Below are 3,294 nucleotides of genomic sequence, written 5' to 3'. Positions count from 1 at the left end.
TAATAATAATAATAATAATGTCTTCAGGACTGTCTCTCTCACAGAACTGACCCTGTAAAGGAAACCAAAAGTAATCAGACTTAGGACTGACTTCCTGCCCACTAACCAGATGTGGGTGGTATAGGTCATTTGTCCTCTCAGTACTTATCAGTAAAATGCCCATACTCCCCAGTCAGGTATCATCCAAGAGCAGATCATTAAGGAAATATTTAAAATAGCTATTTGGAAGAAGAGGGCAGGTGGGGGAGGGAGAGAAAAAGAAAAAAGAAATAAATAAATAAAACAGCTATCTGTAGTAGCCAGCCTTCAAGATGTGCTCAGTGATCCCCACCTCCTGATACTCACACCTTGATATTCATACCTTCCTCCCACATTGTACCAGCGTCAGTCTGTGTAACCAATAGAATGTGGTAGAGGTATGTCACTTTCAAGATTAGGTTATATAAGACTGGCTGGAGTCTTGGGCTCTCTTGGATCACTTGCTGTGGGGGAAACCAGTTGCCACATGGGACAGCCCCATGCAAAGTAGCTAAGGCCTGCCAACTGCCACTGAGTGCGCTTGGAAGTGGTTCCTCCCTGACTCCAGCCGTCAGATGACTGCAGCCCAAGCGAACAGCTAAGTCAGAACCACCCAGGTAAGCAGCTCCCAGATTATCTGACCCCCAGACACTATTTTCAGGTGGTAAATGTTAGGGTAATTTGTTACACATCAATAGATAATGAATTCATTATCCTATACAGAACTGAGAAGGAAAGCAGAAGGTTTAACCTCAGTTCCCATACCACATTCATTTAAGATCAATTTCTGTCCATAAGAAAGCAAATTAACTCAATCTTTCAACAATTACTTTTTCAAAGTCAAATGTGAGCAAGGTATCTCTAAGCAACATAAGCCTTTATATAGTCTATAATCTTCTATAAAATAAAGAGAATAATGACAAAGACACACACATAGCTGATCAATCCACCGGTTTCATTACCTTTTTAAGTTTTCTTGTTCCCAATGCTTTACACCCCACTCCCTGCTTTCCCAACCCCTCTCTGGAAGGTACATTAATCCCCACTCCCTAGCCATTTTGAGTGCTCAGTGCCCTTCTGATTGTAAAGCCAGCAAATTGTATTTTCTCCTACTCATTGTTACCGCATGCTCTCCCATCTAAGGGGGAAAGAAAGGTAGGTGCCTTGACTCCATTAATATTGGGACAAGGAGGAATGCATTTAGTATTTTACTAGGAGGAAATCCTGATCACAAGTGCTGAGAACAATTCTAGGTTGTGCAATTAGTGACTAAATGGCACCAGGAGCGCTGATACAATCACTGCTCAAGTCCCGGTCGCAACAGAAATGGCGATGGGGGAGGGGGTATGCCGCCCCTTACCCCTCACTGGACTCTGCTGTCTCTCAAAGCAGCAGGAGGGTTGCGCTGCTCTGAGGGAATCGGGAGCCTCCCTCTGCACAAAGAAGGTCAAAGGGCGAGCTTTCTTTCCATCAACCACAAAACCAGCCTCTGCCAAACCTAAATAGTGTGGTAGGCCGAAAGAGGTGAATGGAGCCCCAGACAGAAAACCACAGCGAGACTCTCCTCCCGCCGCCGGCTGGGGTCTGAGTCAGGTGACTCCTCAGGGCAAACAACAAACCTAAACAAAGATCACTCTCCACATGACAGACTGAGGGGAAGAAGACGACCCTAGCTAGCAGTAAGACCAAGGCCGCCCAGTCCTCCCAGCGCAAAGCCATTAACTCTTACTTGCTTGCAGTCTCAGGAAAGTGAAGGAGCTACAAGTTATTCAGCAGCTCAGCCTTCAGAGATGCACCTGGAGCAACTTGGGACCCCATCCCAGGACACAGACGCCGAGCACTGCACACACGCCTCCGGCGCCAGCACGCAGGCGGGACCCCTCCCCACCAGCTGTCACAGGCGCTCGCGACCAGTCACAGCCAGGGTAGCCCGTTCCCTCTGGCCGCTCCCCCTGCGGCTGCGACCCCGCGGAGGCGGCATAGGAGACGCTCTTTCCGAAGGCTCTAGGGGCGAGGGCACGCCCGTCCCCCAGAAAGGGGCGCCAGGGTGGGCGCGGCCCCAGGCCCAGGGTGGCTCCGGATCCATCATCCCCCTCCCCGGGAACGACATGAGCCTCCCAGTCCCCAGCCCCAAGCGCCTCACCTTGTCACCGAAGCTGCGGCCCATCAGCAGGTCCGGGCTGGGCGTGCTGTCGCCACCCACGGCCTCCTCGCTGCTGGAGCCAGCCAGCGGGTGCGGCATGTCTCGCAGGGAGTGGGGCCCCGTGGACGGCAGGGCCTTGGGGGGCCCGCCCGCCATGGCGCGCTCCTCCGGGGACGCGCCGCTGCCGCTTCCTCCTGCCGCCAGCCGCAGCGGGCTCCCCGAGGCCCCGTTCGGCCGCCGCTCGGCCGGAGGCCCTGCACCGGCTGGGCTGGGAGCCGCCGCCACCCGCCGGCGTGTCTCTGCCGGCGCCGTGCTGAGCTGCTCCGCGCCGCGCACCCCCGCTCCGCGCCCGAGCCCGCCGCGGGTCCGCCAGCAGCTCGGCCGCGGCGCCCGACCCGCAGCGCCACGCCGGCCCCACCTCGCGGCCCCGCCCCCGCGCTTCGCGGGCGCCAGGGAGGGGGCGGAGACAGGGGCGTTGGGGGAGGTGGGCGGCCCCGCCCCGCCCCGCCCTGCGCGGCAGGAAGTGCGCCCTCGGCTCTCCGCGGCCGGCTCCGGGTGTCCAACCTCTCCTGGGGACGCCGGCCGAGCGGAGGCCGCGCGCAGCCCCCAGAACAAATGTTTAACGGAAATCAGAGGTGGAAAAAGACGTTGGAGGATCCTATTCCGTTCCACCCGCATCTACTGACGCGCCCGCCGGTAGCCACGCTTCGGGCTGGGGGCTTTGGGGCCACGCACGTGAGTCAGGGTCTTCTGGTCACTAAAGCAGGCACAGAAGTAACCCAAAATAGAAGGAATTACGACGCGTATCATAAGAATTGCATAAAGGGTTTTGAGGCTCAGAGGAGCTAGAGAACATCAGGTGGGAACCTAGAAGGGAATTCAAGGAGGCAGTGTGGGTTTTTTCAGATTCACGCTGAGCTGCCCGTGCAGTCTTGCTTCCGCAGCTAAGCTCAGTTTGTGTAAGGTTAAACCTCAGAAGAGTAAGCATCCGCAAATAAAGGACAAGAAAGAGTGCTATAAATGATATATGACTCTTAACTCCCACTTCAGCCAGACTTTTGAAAGAACCATGAGGTTCAAGTTATTTTTCATGCATTTGTGTTTCCTTCCCAGGCCTTTGGCTGAGCTGAAGT

The 3,294-nt window shown here is 55.2% G+C and overlaps 1 protein-coding gene across 1 annotated transcript in view; it reads right to left on the bottom strand.

Annotated features, from left to right (window-relative positions):
* Window positions 1-2,336, bottom strand: part of SNX30 (sorting nexin family member 30) — a 110,838-nt gene extending 108,502 nt beyond the window's left edge. Inside the window, exon 1 of the mRNA XM_012641202.1 lies at window positions 2,162-2,336. Within this exon, the coding sequence (XP_012496656.1) occupies window positions 2,162-2,317 (156 nt within the window). The 5' untranslated portion in view covers window positions 2,318-2,336. The remainder of the gene's footprint in view (window positions 1-2,161) is intronic.
* Window positions 2,337-3,294: the final 958 nt, after the last annotated feature.

The sequence above is a fragment of the Propithecus coquereli genome, unplaced genomic scaffold (assembly GCF_000956105.1).
Source record: "Propithecus coquereli isolate 6110/MARCELLA unplaced genomic scaffold, Pcoq_1.0 Scaffold163, whole genome shotgun sequence".
Lineage (NCBI taxonomy): Eukaryota > Metazoa > Chordata > Mammalia > Primates > Indriidae > Propithecus > Propithecus coquereli.
Note: the sequence above shows the minus strand (reverse complement) of the source record. Positions and strands in the feature narration are given on the sequence as shown.